Source organism: Danio rerio, chromosome 12 (genome assembly GCF_052040795.2).
Source record: "Danio rerio strain M-AB ecotype USA chromosome 12, GRCz13ab, whole genome shotgun sequence".
Lineage (NCBI taxonomy): Eukaryota > Metazoa > Chordata > Actinopteri > Cypriniformes > Danionidae > Danio > Danio rerio.
Window position 1 is genome coordinate 18,584,153 of NC_141032.1, and position 14,889 is coordinate 18,599,041.

The following is a 14,889-nucleotide window of genomic DNA, read 5'->3' on the forward strand; positions in this document are numbered from 1 at the left end:
AGTCAAGAAAGCGGACTTTGTCGACTTTGCGCATATCAGCCAGGGGTGGCGCTCCTGGACCACTAATGTGGACATCGTCCTCCCCAACGCACACGCAGCGGACTCAGTAGTCCGAAGAGCTAAGTCGGCGGCGGTGCGAAGCTCGTAAGCCTGGGTTGGACCCACCCTCGTGCAGCTCGGCCAGCGCCTGCGCTTGGTAGCGCTGGTAGGTGGCTATCGCATGCAAGGCGGAAGCAGCCTGGCCCGCAGCTATGTAAGCTCTAGCTCCGAGGGAGGTAGATAACTTACAGGCTTTGGATGGGAGACGAGGCGGACCCTGCCAAGAAGAGGCGCCGCGCGGATTTACCGCCATCGCGCACTCAACCTGAGGAATCGCCACATACCCCCTGGCTGTTTCACCGTCAAGAGTGGTTAGGGTGGAGGAACACGCAGCACGAGCAGAAAAAAAAGTGCTTTACAAGACCGCGTGAGCCTACTGTGCACCTCCGGGAAGAAGGGAACGCCCCTCTAGTCGGTCCGGCCGCGGAGCTGGGGGATAAACCATCTCCAACCCACGGCCGAAGCAGCCCGGGAAAGCACGGCTAACATGTCCGTTTCAGGATCCGTAGTGACAGCGCTCACCAGCCCGAAGGGGGCGAGCGGGTCTGGATCATCATCGGACAATGAAAGCCCACCCTCCGATGCCGCGGTGGACATCTGGTCTCCGGTGTCATCGGGCGTAAGGGCTACCATCTGTTAGACGGATCGCTTCCCCCGCCCGAAGCTTGGATGGAGCGCTTAGAGGAGCGGGAGGTCCGCGGGCCCGTGGGCGACGGATTATCTCTCGCTGAAACCCTCAGATCTGCCCGAGTGCCCGCTGCAGAGCAGGGGACAACTGGGGTGGTTCGCCCTTTTGCAAAGGCTAACCGCGATCTTGCGCAACAGTCATGGCATCGCAATGACGACATGAACTGCCCGCGAGCAGCGCATTAACATGCTGGACCCCCAGACATGTAACGCAGTGCCCGCGCCCATCATCCGAGGACAGGAAACCACCGCATCCAGAAACGCACAGTCGGAGCGCCGTCCTGATAAGGACGTGCTGCACGACTGTGTTGCTCTCTGTGAAGTTTGCAACTTTATACGCACCGCTCTGGAGGACCGGACCCAAAGAACGCCAGGCAAGGGAGAAACCCAGCTCGACCGTCTGCCACTGCGTGTACACACTCTGGACCGGGAGAATGCTCTCGTTCGCTCAGAATCGCTGGTCACAGCAGAAGGAACCCTCATCGACTCGATCAGAAAGTCTCTGAAGCGAAAAGGATAGCGTCTGCTGGCGCCAGGTGAGCTTATATACTCAGTTGATTGCTTATGCCGCTCACCTGCGCAGGCTTGCGCTGCCAATTCATTCTTAATTGGCCCGTTCAATACTCTTTCAGACGAGTAGCTTCTGAACCGAACCTCCCAATGCGTGGATTTTACAATCAAATCCACTTATAGTGCTGAAGTTCCCCCCGAAGGGGAACCACTGTTATCCAATGACATGCCTAATTAAGTTAACTTGTCTTGTTAACCTAATAGTCTAGTTAAATCTTTACATTACACTTTAAGCAACTTAAAAACTTTAAACTTGCTAAATAACTAGTAAAAATTATGGCAAAGACAAAATAAATTAGTTATTAGAAATTAGCCATTAAAATGATTGTTTAACAATGTGTTGGGAAAGAATCTTCTTTACATCAAGCAACACTTGGTAAATGCTTTAAAAATAATAATAATAAAAAATTCACTTCTACTCCGTATGTTAAAACAAATCCCAGGTAACACTTTAAAATAATGGTACGAGTTAGTGGTTGTTAATCTATTTACTTATATGAACAAACTATTAGTGATACATGCATTACAATATTTATTCATGTTTGTTGACGTTAGTTAATGTTATTGAAGTTGAACTAAGTTCATATTAACACACTGCATTAACTAACGTTAACTAGCACAACTTTGGATTTAATAATGAATTAGATAATGAACTGTAATTAAAAAATGCTTTAAAAGATTATTCATACTTAGATATTATTAGTAAATACATTAACTAACATTAACTAATGTACCATTATTCTAAAGTGTTACCCAAACCCTATACCCTAAATGTTTAAGGTATATCGATATAATGCTGCTGTTGAAACACTGTAGCAAAAGAACACCCTAAACACACCCACACACCAGGAGTTATTCTGAAGATGTGACAGGAAGAAGAAATAGAGTATGTGGGAGAGAAGGACACAGATGAGTTAGAGAGACAATAAGAAACAGCACCAACCCACAGGTGACCTTCATACATTGCTGCATGCTAGTGCAAAGACCCAGTAAGTTGTGATTGTATTTATTATTAAACTGTGTATTAATTCCTTCCTTCTTTACACAGGCTGATACATCAAAGCTACAGAGTGAGGTGGATATCGATAATGTGTTCGACAACCCATTATATATGGTGAGATAAAGACCGATTGTGTTATGTTTGTGTTGGGTCAGTGTAAATACTATAGCTTGGTTTCATTTGGATGAATGATGATGGAAGGAGATGTCTTGACAGTAATACTGTTCTGGCTGATGTAGATGCACAGCAAGCCCTGTTTTCATTCTCTCTCTCTCTCTCTCTCTCTCTCTCTCTCTCTCTCTCTCTCTCTCTCTCTCTCAATCATGTTGTTAGAAGCAGGAAAAATGAATGCTTTACCATAATGAAAGCTATAACACAGTTCCTTGAAGGATGAGTTCATTTTAATGGTTTGTGAATGCATGTCATGGCTTCTGAGGAAAAAAAATCTCTTACTAGTGAAAATTGCAAATAGAGGAACAAAATGACCTTGGAAATCTTCCTTTTGAATGATTGAAAGCATCGAGAGAGGAAGCTGAATCTAAGGTGTATTCAAGCACAGAACCAATCCTTTCTCAATAGAGAACAAACAATAAAAGGAACATACTGTATTAAGTTTAATGTTCCTATATTATTCAAATTTTGTCAGTATATTATTCTATCTGTCTGTCTTTATACAGTTAAATAATGTCCATATACAATTTCATTCAATTGCACGATACAATGCAATGAAATCAAGAATATATGGTCAGACTTTATTTTGATGGTCCATTTGTTGAAATTAATTTACATTGCCTCTTGTCAAAACATATTTTTTTTTACTAATCTTATTAATTATTACTGCAATTACACAGATTATTACTGTCACTTTACAAATTATTACTGTAAATATATAATTTATTAATGTAATTATACAGATAATTATTGTGATAATAAGGATTATTACAACAATTATTCAGGTTATTACTGTAATTATATAGATTAATTATTGTGATTATAAGGATTATTGCTGTAATTATTCAGGTTATTACTGTACTTATACAGATTAATTATTGTGATTATAAGGATTATTGCTGTAATTATTCAGGTTATTACTGTACTTATACAGATTAATTTATGTGATTATAAGGATTATTACTGTAATTATTCAGGTTATTACTGTACTTATACAGATTAATTTATGTGATTATAAGGATTATTACTGTAATTATACAGGTTATTACTGTACTTATACAGATTAATTTATGTGATTATAAGGATTATTACTGTAATTATTCAGGTTATTACTGTACTTATACAGATTAATTTATGTGATTATAAGGATTATTACTGTAATTATTCAGGTTATTACTGTAATTATACAAATTAATTAATGTGATTATAAGGATTATTACTGTAATTATTCAGGTTATTACTGTACTTATACAGATTAATTTATGTGATTATAAGGATTATTGCTGTAATTATTCAGGTTATTACTGTACTTATACAGATTAATTTATGTGATTATAAGGATTATTACTGTAATTATTCAGGTTATTACTGTAACTATACAGATTAATTCATGTGATTATAAGGATTATTACTGTAATTATTCAGGTTATTACTGTAATTATACAAATTAATTAATGTGATTATAAGGATTATTACTGTAATTAGACAGATTAGTTAATATGATTATAAGGGTTATTACTGTAATTATACAGGTTATTTCTGTAGTTATACAAATTAATTAATGTGATTATAAGGACTATTACTGTAATTATGCATATTAATTAATGTGATTATAAGGATAATTATTGTAATTATTCAGGTTATTAATGTAATTATACAAATTAATTTATGTAATTATGCTTGAAATCTCTAAATATTTTATGAAATTTTTCATTTTTAAGATACTTTTAAAACTGAAAAAAAAATTAAAGAACGATTTTTAAAAAACCTTAAAAAAGGTACAAATAATTGCAGTTGTTATAAAACAATTCAATACAATTCACCTTTGTTTGTATAACGCTTTTACAATGTAGATTGTGTCAAAGCAACTTGACATAAAAGATCATAGTAAAATGAAATAGTGTAGTTTTTATTTCTTTCTTCTTCTTTTTTTTTTTTTTTTTTTTTTTACAAATAACATATTTAATCATTGTTTAACACCAAAAACAAGATTAGTGTCATGTGAGGATGCCTACACAACAAAGTTGAGGATCAAATAGCAGTTTATAAACAGAATCATCTTGCAATTAAAGGTTGAAACAGGAACAAACAGGTGCACAGATAATTCCAAGCGTAAAGGCGGCAAACAAAATAACAAAGTAAAGGAGTCAAACACGGCAAGGTAAGGGAAACCACGTCGTAATGCTCACTAAACAGATTAAGACTCAGCAACAATGTGTCTGTGTGTGCTGAGTTTAGTCCTTGAAATCAGTCCATAACAATCTTCTGACTGTGTGTAATCAGTTAGAATTATGAACCCACATGTGCGAGGTGCATGCCGGGAGTTGTAGTTCGTTAATGTAACGTGTGTACTTTTCCAGCGATCCGCAGCAACTAGATCACTGATGATCGTCACAGTTCACATAGCAACATTGTTAAAGTAGTAAAATAAACATTTCATAGCTTACAGTGCATGCATTATAGGCAGCTGCAAACAATAGGCTATTATTTCACTTTATTAACCTCATGTTAATCTTCATATGTTTACTATCGTCACTAAATAGAATTTGACAGAATTTTTTCCCATATTTTTACTGGAATAATCTGTAAATATTAACGTAAAATTACGTGTTAATCTCTAAAAACACATACAATTTCCTTTAAAAAGCAGAAAAATAACATAGTACCAAATTACAAGCAATAACTTTAAATGTTATGTTCAAATTCTGTAAAAAAATACAGACATTTAGTTGTAAAATAATGTTTATTTTTTTGTAAGTGTACTAATTCTCATTACTTTATAAGAGGACTGTTAGCTCAGGATTAGGGTTAGGTTTAGTGTAAGTTGACATGTACTTGCAAAGTATCTTATAGTCAGTAAAATCTCTGTTGAAGGACTGTTAAATGTCAGTATCAACAGATTTTAAGCAGACAGTAATCTGCTAATACACAAATGGACCATCAAAATAAAGTGTTACAGAATATATGATTAAAGATTTCCAATATTTTTACTTACAAATCAACACATTTCGATTGCAATGGCTGCAACACCCTCTAAAAATTGTAACAGAGGCATGTTTAACATTGCGTCACACAATCTTACTTTTTAATTACAACATGCAATTATATGGGTATTGAAGATGCTAACTGTTACAATTTTACAAGCTACATGTTTTCCCAATCTGAGCAGCTGCTCAACAGTTCCTGCTTATCATTGTCTGGTTCATAATGGGCCATTCATTTTCAATAGAAAAGAGACCTGGAGTGTATGACTCTTTGCTATATGCCTTTATGACACTGCTACATTTGCAACTACGAACTCATTGTTCGTTTTTTTCTCTAAAACATGTTTAAATGTGGACTTATCTGACCCCAGTGTACATTTCCATTGATTCCAACTGATTATCTGAGATAAGCTACAAAGCTGCAAATAAAGATTCAGGTTTCCTTTTTTGATGCAGAGGCAGACTATTCTTATCGGATAAAACGTTTATCTAATTCAGTTGTAAGATTTGCAAGGAAAATGTCATTTTGAGTATCGCAATGTTTTTCATTTAGTATTTTTTTTATGTGATTTTCGAAAATGCAAATAAAAATAGGTTGATGGATTACATAACTTATGATAAGTGACAGTAGTTTTTAGGCATTGGACGATAACCGTTTTCAAGGTATACCGCTGTTTGGTAAAGTCAAGGTTTTAAAACCACCAAAAAATCTGTTATACCGGTCCTACACTCAAATTGTTTTTTCTTGCTTTTTCAAACTTGAGCTAAAAAACAACACAATTCTTGAAAAATTTCATTGGGACAACTTAACTTTTTCATGTTCAATCTTCATAAGTTTGTTAAAAGTGTTAAGTTCACTTAATCAATTTGTGTTGGGACAACATGAATGAATTGTGTGGAACCCTGCATTTTTTTTTTTTTTACAGTGTACGGTATATGTAAGACTTTTTAAAAACTTTTTTTTTGATGTTGTTGTTTTTAGAACAATATAAATATATCCAAATAAGTGTAGCCTTTTAAATAGTAAATCTGTTTTGGAAACTAATAAAGACAGCAGAAATTAAAAATCCATTTAAATGATTTAGTATGACATGTTTACTGCTCCAAAATATTTTAAATGTTTCTCAAAATAAAATATATTGTGTTCAAAAGGGGGAAAAAAACTTTTTTTTTATTTTACCCAGACATTTAAAAAGGATATTTTAGAGCAGGAATCACAATATCATGAAACCATAATATTTTTATTCAAGGTTATCATACTAGCCCATGCCTACTGGAAATACTGAAGTTCTCCTGAGCCTATGTGGGTAGATTTCCCTCCTAGGGGCTCAAAGATTGGTAAAAGACTTGGAAAAATTATTTTTTTTATTTGTTTGACAATTATCTCATGACTTTATAATCAAAAAGATGAGCCATGATCTATTTATGTTTGCAAACACAGAGATGTTTCTTTTTTCCCAAACCTGAAACCTTCACATCGTCACCTTGGAATTATAAGGTTCTCTCTGCGTTCTGAATGATTTTGAGATATTGAGCTTTAAAGTTTTTGGATTCCATAGTAAACAGTATGCTTGTAACATTTGTTTTTCAAATAAAACATCTTAAAATGTAAACAACTTATTAAAAAAAAAACCCATAATGTAAATAAGTTGTCATTTAATAAGAATATGTAATGAACTCAATTTTGACAAAAATGTCAGATAGAACCTTATAAGTCTAAGGTGATGACATATCACCAGTTGAAATCTGTTTTTGGATTGCATCAATATACTATAACCGTTTCACTTTTATTTTGCATCTATTCTTTTGAAGTGTGTTGCAGCTTTTAAAATCTAAATTAGTTAATATTGACAAAATACATTGAAGCTTGTCAATAAATATAAAAGAAATATTCGCGCTACTTTTGTCAAACAAAAACAAGTAGAAAATGAACAAATGACAGGTTCTTGATTTAATTGCATGTTACAGAATGTCCCAACTTTTTAGCAATTGGGGTTGTGTATGTTTTTTAAGGCAATATTCTATGGCAGATCTAAAATATATGAATTACCTACCAATATCAAAATGCATTTTCATAATTATTTATAAATTAGTATATATTGTACAAACAAACACAAACACACACATATTATTACCTACTACATTTTTTTATGTATGTCTGTTTCATAATATGATTTGGTATTTAAATATTAGCGTACTGAAGTATTTAGCAAATGAAGCATTAACTAGCAGAGCATTGCCATAATATGTTGGGGCATTAAAGTATCAACATTCTGCACAATTTTAAGTGAGGCACTAACAACTAGCAAGTCTCTCAAAATTAGCTCCAAATACTTAATTTGAAATAGACTAATGAAAGGTCCCGACCTGCCCCTTAGATGCTTAAAATATAGCTATGACACAGTTCTAGCTCAGTCTGATGTGCTCCGCCGAGGCCTATGAGGAGATTGATTTTTGCAAATGCAGATCCATTCACTTCATGCTCCGTTCTCACCCACTTATTTCCTCCCTATAATGTGACATTATTTCCCTACCTCAGCAGAAATGAAGGTCACCTATTGGCTTATAGTACAAAAGAAATACAGTGATTTAGTAAAATATTAAATTGCTCAGAATGTTTCAATCTAAGAATAAGCAGCTGATATGCATTTCTTGTATTTTGTCAGGATGAACCACACATACAGAGCAATGGAGAATCTACGATCTGAAGATAAATTGAGAGCATCTTATAGGATTTGCTCTCAGCCTGTTCGACAGCTAAGATGTGTGGCTGGTGAATTATGACTGCGGTACACCATCCATCTGCTCACATGTGATTTGTGTCTGTTTTACAGGGAGTTCTAGCTGAGAACCACACTATAAACTGTGAATACTTCTGATGATTGCTCTTTTAAGTATATTTTATTTAGGGAATGCTTTGTTCTGTGATAATTCAGAGGCTGTAAATTGATGCAGTGGTTTTATTTAATTATTGTGGTGTCTTTGTGTAGCTTGTATGATCAGATACAATGTTTCTTGGTTGTGTTTTGATACCAATAAAATGTAATTATGTCTTTCAATTTGGTTTTGCTTGTGAGCATTATTGTGGTTGTAATAATAATAATAATAATAATAATAATAATAATTATTATTATTATTATTATTATTATTATTATTATTATTATTATTATTATTATTATTATTATTATTATTATTATTCATTTATTAATTTATTCATTAATTCATTTTCTTTTCGGCTTAGTTATTAATCTGGGGTTGCCAAAATGTATTGAACCACCAGTTTATCCAGCATACGTTTTACGCAGTGGATGCCCATCCAACTGCAACCCAACACTGGAAAACATCCATACACACTCATTCACTATTCAATTCACCTATAGCACATGTCTTCGGACTTGTGGGGGAAACCGGAGCACCCGGGGGTATCTTATTATTATTATTAAGTTATATATTCTTTTATAATATAAAACATTTTATTATTATTTTTGCTTAATCTTAAATTTCATCTAAAAAAAAATGCCCAAAAAGCACAAACAGTAACAGCAGTTAATCTGTACAGTACGACAGTATGAAGTCGACAATTGTATTTTAAAGTAATGTCTTGTGCTCACTATTGCAATATTTATTTGATTAAAACACAGTTCAAAGATTAACAATGTTAAATGTTTAAATTTAATTTTTAAAATAAAATTTTATGTTTTAATTTTCATATTATGAAGTTTAAAATAAGGCAAAACATTTTGAGTATAAATTGGATTTATTTGAATTATTGACAATTGCAATTTAAGGCAACCGAATAATATATGCCATTAAAGAGTGTTTTGAATTTGAATTTCTTAACTTGAATATTGAACATCTTAGGATATTTTAACAGTTGATTTTTTATAGATGTATTTTCAAATCAGATTTTTGTTGTTGTTGTTCTGAATTCCTAGACTGCAGATTTCCAGTTTGTAATAATACAGCTTCAAGTTTTTAAGATAAAAAAAATCCCAAACTTCAAATTCAATATTCTAAATTTCAAACCCAGAAATTTTGATTGTGAAATTAACAGAAAGTAGGTCAGGAGTCATCAATAAGGAAGCGTAGATGAACACCAAAAAAGTCAAACCAAGCATTTTGGCCATTTACAGAGCTGTGTGAGTTTGCTGGGGTATGTGCGGCTCAGGAGGATGCCATTCTTGCATCACAGCTGTTAATAATTCAAATAAACATAAATCACATTCAGATTGTTTTGTCATATTTTAAGCTCCATATTGTCACATCTTCCTGATATTTAAACTTAGATATTGCTTTCAAGGTTTAAAACTGTTCTGCTTGGTATTTTTTGTGGAAATTGGTAAATAAAAAATAAATTGATGACAGCTCAGTGGCACAGCATATGTTTGTTTTTTTCTTTACACTTTATTGTTCCCAATGGGGAAATATTTGTATGCACTGAACAAAACAGACATCAAAAACACAAATCAACACAAACATTTAGTCATCAACACAAATATTGCATATTTAAAAGTCTAATTTGATGTGGGTAAAAGAGATTTTTTAAAACAGTTGTAATTGCACTCAAGTAACCTGTATCCTGGACCAGAAGAGACAATAGACTCATTTCACATTTCCTGCTTTCTCAGCGAAGTTGTCATAGTTGGGAAAACATAGAGCGCTGTGAATTGGAGAATACAGCAAATATTTTTTTTACAATTATATTTGCTCAAATAATTAAAGACAAACTCCATGATGATGTTATGAAGACATTCAGGAAAAAGGAAAATAAATTGTGTAAGACTGATAACGGTAGTCAGAGGAGAGAATAACCTCAAATTGACTGTACTGCCCCATAGATGCTGCATTAGAAACACCTCAGAAATGTTTAAAAAAAAAATTTAAAATCTAAATATTAAACTTTTTCAAGGATTTAAGATGCTAATGACCATTAGAGGCATCATAACAGGCTTGTGAAAAGGGTCCATAACTTATACTCATAAAACAAATTATGCGAGAGGTCAGCTAATATTTTAATAGCTTCATCCCAAACTGATTGCATAGAGGGATTGTAAGGATCTATATTCTTTTTTCCTAATGATTCTCATGGCTGTCTTCACCATTTTTCCAAGCTTGGCTTGGATTGAACTGTAATGTTTCCATACCACAGAGTAAATATATTATGCTTTTAATCACAGATTTGTAAAATAAAAACACAACTTTTTGCCGTACTCCAAATACTCTCAATCGCTGCTGCACACGAGAACAAATATCTACACATGGACCCAAGGTAAGCAAAGTCATTTATGTATGTAAAATACCCAGATATTTATAAGTGCACACTTGTTTAATGGGTTCTGCGTCAATAAACACAGGTGAATGATTCCCAATTGACTTTGGATCAAAGATTATTTCCTCAGTTTTGTTGATGCACTATAAATCCTAATAAGACTACTTAAATGATTTGAGAAAAGTGATTCCCTCAGTTCATTTGATGGTCCATTTGATGAGCAATGAAAAATAAAACAACTCAATTGAGTGGACCAAATGTGGTCTCAAACTAAACTTCAAAAATGTTCAGCTTTTATATTCTTTACTTACTGCCAGGGCCATACCGAATTTAATCTTTACCTGTACCATGTTGTTGTTTCATAACGTCATTTTTACGAGATGAGTCCAACACTCAACCCCCAATAAATATCTACTGACTAATTTAACTTTTCTATTTCATCAGATAGGAAAGGTATTCAGGACAATTCAGCATCACAAGCAAAATGACCACCTTGTGTCATAAACCATATATCGACCAATCAGTCAAGGCAGAATTTCAAGTGCAACCAATCCTTTTAAACAAAGACATGCTTAATCGTTTAATGAAACTAAAAAGTTAAGTTTAGAGAATATTAATATATTAATTACAGTTTTAATTAACATTAAAATATTAAAGTTTTTTGCTAATGAGTAAGTTAAATACACTGGTTGAAGATTTGATTCCAAAACTTGGTATTTTAAGTAATGTCAAGTTATTTTAATTTAATATCTTTAATAATGACAACAGCAGTTTTACAGTGTATTATTAAAAAGATGGTTGACACATGAAGCACACCATTTCTCAAAGCTTTCAACCTCTGAGTGGACACTGTGCTCATACAAAACAGCTGTGTCATCTTTTAATATTAAAAGATGACACAGTAAATGAGTATTTTAATAAAAGGTTAGTGTAAATATGATTTACACAGTTATTTGTAAACAGTGTAAACAAAATTGGGAAGCAACTGATCACATTGCAAATATATTGATTTATTAAAAATATGACACTGCTATTCTCAATTTAAATGTCACGGGAAGATATAGCATGATATCCGCCATTAAAATGTTGAGATGAAGGAAAACTATAACCTATAGGCACAACCTGCCTTTTCCTGTTTGACCATCTTTTTAAATGCACTTGACTTTACAAAGCACACAGCTTTTTAAAGTGTCCATTTTTGTTGCCACTGTGTTAAACATGTGCTGGATAAGTTGGCGGTTCATTCCTCTGTGGTAACCGCAGATTAATAAAGGGACTAAGTCGAAAAGAAAATGAATAAATCAATGTTTTAGTTGCTAGCCTGTTCTTAAAATGTCACCTGTAAGCAAAATATTATGAAAAATCTTCAATACCAAAAATTCTCTCACAACACATCATTGTCTAGACTCCTGCCACATCACAGCGAGAATCATTAAAAGAGAGAGACAGAGAGAGAGAGAGAGAGAGAGAGAGAGAGAGAGAGAGAGAGAGAGAGAGAGAGCCAGTGGGGGGATGGTGATAGAGCAAGAGATTGAGGAAGGGAGGGCTGAAGACTGTATGGGAGATGGAATAAGGGGAGGAGGGAGGTATCGAGCACCGAAATACACTATAGCAGGAATTGTCACAGAGATGCAGAGGGTCTTTCCATGAAAGCGGAAACACTCTCACGCTCACACCGCCGGTGAAAGGTAAGAGATATGGGGGCGTTCTCCCTTAGCATGCTGGCTCTATAATCCGCTCTGCATACAGAGTGAACAGCAGGATTCAGCACTTAAAAGGATCCCAGCATCCAGTGATGCGTTTTTCACTGGCCACATTCCGTGACGGACAGTTTGGCGTCCACTGGAATGAGGTAGAATGATGCTGGGGGTTTCCTAATATTTTTTAATGATTTATTTTTGTGTCAGAGTAAGTGCGTTCAGAGAGCATTGGTGAATTTGGTTTAATGTGTTAAACATGTGCTGAATATGTTGTGTTTTTTGTGTAGTGTGTTTGTCTTGAAGGTATTCCCATGCACCTGTAATTTGTGTTATGTCATTCTGTGTGGGTCAGGTCCAGGTTAACAACAACAACAAAACATCTCCATAAACATACTAAATAATGTCTTGGTTCCAATATAGATATCTTATATACAAGGGGTCGGGAATATGAAATAAAATTCTCTCTGTGTAAAACCAATAGAAGTCATTTGGTCTCCAGCATCTTTTTGTGTTTACAGTGTAATCAAAAGCAGCCTGTAAGTTAAAGAATCTGCTCACAACACTTTTTGTTTGTTATATACAGTGTTATGTGTTTTAATTTATGGGACAGGCTATTTTCTGATAATCTGCTGAAATGTAATGAATTAGGCTCTGTCCCACAGGGCTCAATGGCTCCTGTTGATGTCATTTACGATAATCTTTTTCAGAGAGCTTTAATTTGATGTTTGCTTGTGTACATATATGCACTTATGCATACAAGAAACACACACACACCAAGAGAGAGGGGGAGAGAGCTAGAGATGTTGGCATTAATGGTGGCCTTTAGCAGTGCGTGATAGTCAAAGGGACAGATGGTGGCAGAAGGGTGGCTCAATGACCTTGTTCCCCTAACATGGCATGTTTTCAGCCTTACATGAATCATTCTGAAAGGGCGATAACTGGGCAAAAGACTCCCTGTTTGTTGTGAGAAAGAGAAGCTGATAAAAGGTCAGACAGATCCAATGTGGTTTTGCTGGGGAGAACCATTACCATTCATACTAATTAGGTTTTGGGTCTGGTGAAGTTGGATTTTGCATTTTACACTTCTACTGATTTTTTTTTTTTTTTATTAAGTTAAAATTTTTTTAATGGTGGACTGGGCTGCAAAGAACTCGCAAGATGGCCCGGATCTGAGCATACGTCTGGTGAGAATCTTCTCAGTGCGACTCCAGCATGTGAGAACGACTGAGTGAAACACAGAACAGCGTAATCTTTCCATCATGCTCAATATTATCAGAATAAAAGGGAAGATGGAGAATCAGCATAGATTAGATTACTTTTAAAACACTGTAAGGTTGTAGATGATGTCACAAAGATCATCACCGCTTTTCGCAGTTTAAAATGAATGTTTTGTATATAAAATATGCAGTTCATGATACATGACACATATGGATGAGAGCATTTTTGATGAAAGCTTTATAAAGACTTATAAAGCCTCTATTAAACTCTATTTTTGTCACATCGATTTATTCAGGTGTCTACATAGATCATTTAAGATACACTGTAAAAGAAACTGTAAATTAGCATTTTTTTTTTTTTTTTGTATTTTGTGATTCATGGTTTTTCTCGCTTTTTCCCGTTTAATTATGCTTTTGAATTGCATTATGGGAGTTTGATTTTTCTTCCAACAACTTTTAACCTTGAAAAGTAAAAAAGAAGTGACTTTGATTAACATCTTAGTAGTTTAAAGTGATATATTGTCTGGGTTGCGTTGTATATTGTGGTACAAAAACCTTTTAATAAACTTCCAGGGGTGCTTTTTTTCCCACTAATGCCCTATTTGTTTAGAACATTCTAACATTAAAACTTGGAAGTTTTTTTTTCTAAAGCATTAAAGTCACTTTTTTTGTGTAATTTGCTTTTAAAGTGTTTTTACAGTTCAGTTTTTGTGATCTTCATGTTTACAATTGCACTCCCTTCTCAGTGCACTTTGAAAACATCGATGTAATTTTGAACACAGCCGTGGCTCATGATGAAAGCTATAAGTGACCTATTATTTAAAAGTGGAACTCCAAAGCCGGTTTAGTCTCCAAAGCTTGTGAAAACAAATAAAAAACATAGCATATCTTAATGGTTTTAATTTAGGTTATTTTATAATAGAATATTTAATCATTATATTACTATGGAAAGTGAGTGCATGTTTTTACCAAAACTAACATTGGATCTTTTTTTTAAATACGTGTGCATGTAAACAATATAATTTGCACAAAAAAATTATGGGGTTCTTCTTTAAAGAAGTTGTTACCACCTCGTTTAGACGTCATATATATATATATATATATATATATATATATATATATATATATATATATATATATATATATATATATATATATATATATGTATGTATGTATATTTTAAATCATAAAA

General features: G+C 34.0%; 2 protein-coding genes across 15 annotated transcripts in view; both read left to right on the top strand.

Annotated features, from left to right (window-relative positions):
• lrp2b (low density lipoprotein receptor-related protein 2b) overlaps positions 1 to 8,570 on the top strand; it is a 100,241-nt gene extending 91,671 nt beyond the window's left edge. The window contains exons 78-79 of the mRNA XM_087276033.1: positions 2,405 to 2,470; positions 8,178 to 8,570. Coding sequence (XP_087132159.1) covers positions 2,405 to 2,470; positions 8,178 to 8,219 — 108 coding nt within the window. The 3' untranslated portion in view covers positions 8,220 to 8,570. The remainder of the gene's footprint in view (positions 1 to 2,404; positions 2,471 to 8,177) is intronic.
• A 3,841-nt stretch (positions 8,571 to 12,411) lies between these two features.
• Positions 12,412 to 14,889, top strand: part of mpp3b (MAGUK p55 scaffold protein 3b) — a 40,863-nt gene continuing 38,385 nt past the window's right edge. For 10 of the 14 annotated variants that reach the window (XM_087276034.1, XM_087276036.1, XM_087276038.1 and 7 more), the window contains exon 1: positions 12,412 to 12,468. The gene's annotated coding sequence lies outside the window, so the exon portion shown is untranslated. Of the gene's footprint in view, positions 12,633 to 14,889 lie in introns of all 14 variants that reach the window. The other 4 variants (XM_087276035.1, XM_087276041.1, XM_087276046.1 and 1 more) reach the window with 1 other exon arrangement.